Source organism: Cyprinodon variegatus, unplaced genomic scaffold (assembly GCF_000732505.1).
Source record: "Cyprinodon variegatus isolate N-32 unplaced genomic scaffold, C_variegatus-1.0 Scaffold2794, whole genome shotgun sequence".
Lineage (NCBI taxonomy): Eukaryota > Metazoa > Chordata > Actinopteri > Cyprinodontiformes > Cyprinodontidae > Cyprinodon > Cyprinodon variegatus.
The window spans coordinates 1-1,313 of record NW_015153247.1 but is presented as its reverse complement, the minus strand read 5'-3'; the positions used below and the strand labels follow the sequence as shown (position 1 = coordinate 1,313).

Below are 1,313 nucleotides of genomic sequence, written 5' to 3'. Positions count from 1 at the left end.
ATCTGACCTAACCCAGGTCAGATGTAGTAACACATTACTCCTGTGCTGTCGTCACTCCACTGGCTTCCAGTCCGTTTTAGAATTGATTTTAAACTTCTGCTGTTTGTTTTTAACGCCATCAATGGCGTGGCGCCCTCTTACTTGTCTGAGATTTTAACTTTTTGCAATTGTGGCAGAGCTTTACGCTCCTCGGGTCAGCTTCTGTTAGAGGTCCCTAGGTCAAGACTCAAACAGTGGGGCGATGGTTCTTTTGCCGTCGCTGCTCCCAGACTGTGGAACAAACTACCCCTGACATCCGCACCACTACTGACCTCAGCCTTTTTAAAAAAAAAAAGCTTAAAACCCACTTTTTTAAATTAGCATTTAATTCTGACTAGGATAATACTGTCTCTTAGATGTCCTCTTTCTGTGTTGCTCCTTTCTATGCATCTCTGGAAGGCTTTTAATGTCCTGCAGCGCTGCACCACTACAGCACTTTTAATTGTATCTTATGTTTTGTATTGTTTTATGGCTTTGCTGTAAAGCACATTGGGTACCATTTGGCTATTGTAAAGGGCTATACAAATAAACTTGATTGATTGATTCATTATCAGGGATCATTTACACGATTAAAGAAAAGGTTGCAATTTATCTGGTCATGCATGGAAAACTTTTCCTTATCCTTAAAAAACCTGAGGTTGCATTATTTTATCAAACAGCTGCATGTGCCTCTTTTTAATATTCACGGCTTACCATAAGTGTGCCTTTTCTCCCGTGGCGTCCTTCCCCTCAGCCTGCAGGCATCCCTGCAGCAGAGCTCCGCCACCCGCCAGCCGGCGCAGGGTTCTCTGGAGGTCCGGGGCTCTAAGCAGACACCGACGGAGGCCAAAGTGGAGATGCAGAATCAGGCCCACGAAGAGCCTGATGTTTGCACCCTCAGCCTGGCAGAAAAGATGGCGCTGTTCAATCGACTGGCGCAGCCACCCAGCAGGGTCACCCGCATCCGAGGCGACACCCGTCAGCGCAGATCCAACGCTCGCTACCAGACCCAGCCCATCACCCTGGGCGATATGGAGCAGGTGGGGGGGATCTCTAATTCTTCTAACTAAACATATTTAAGCCGTTTTCACCCAAATGTCTCCCTGCTTTATTTTAGTTATTTTTTTCCCAACAAGCCTAAAATAAACTTCCCGTCTCCATATTTATACTTTAGTCACCTAAACTGTAGAAAAATGTAACTGTCAGCCATTTGCATAGGGACCATAGGGACATGTCCCTACCAAAATTTTGGAAGGACCTATTTGTCCCTACCAATAATTGGATGTAAACAACAT

The 1,313-nt window shown here is 45.4% G+C and overlaps 1 protein-coding gene across 1 annotated transcript in view; it reads left to right on the top strand.

Moving 5' to 3' along the window:
* The window catches only part of LOC107081061 (supervillin-like), a 5,052-nt gene extending 3,949 nt beyond the window's left edge, over positions 1 to 1,103 (top strand). Inside the window, exon 2 of the mRNA XM_015369273.1 lies at positions 773 to 1,103. Within this exon, the coding sequence (XP_015224759.1) occupies positions 773 to 1,088 (316 nt within the window). The 3' untranslated portion in view covers positions 1,089 to 1,103. The remainder of the gene's footprint in view (positions 1 to 772) is intronic.
* The last annotated feature ends 210 nt before the right edge of the window (positions 1,104 to 1,313 follow it).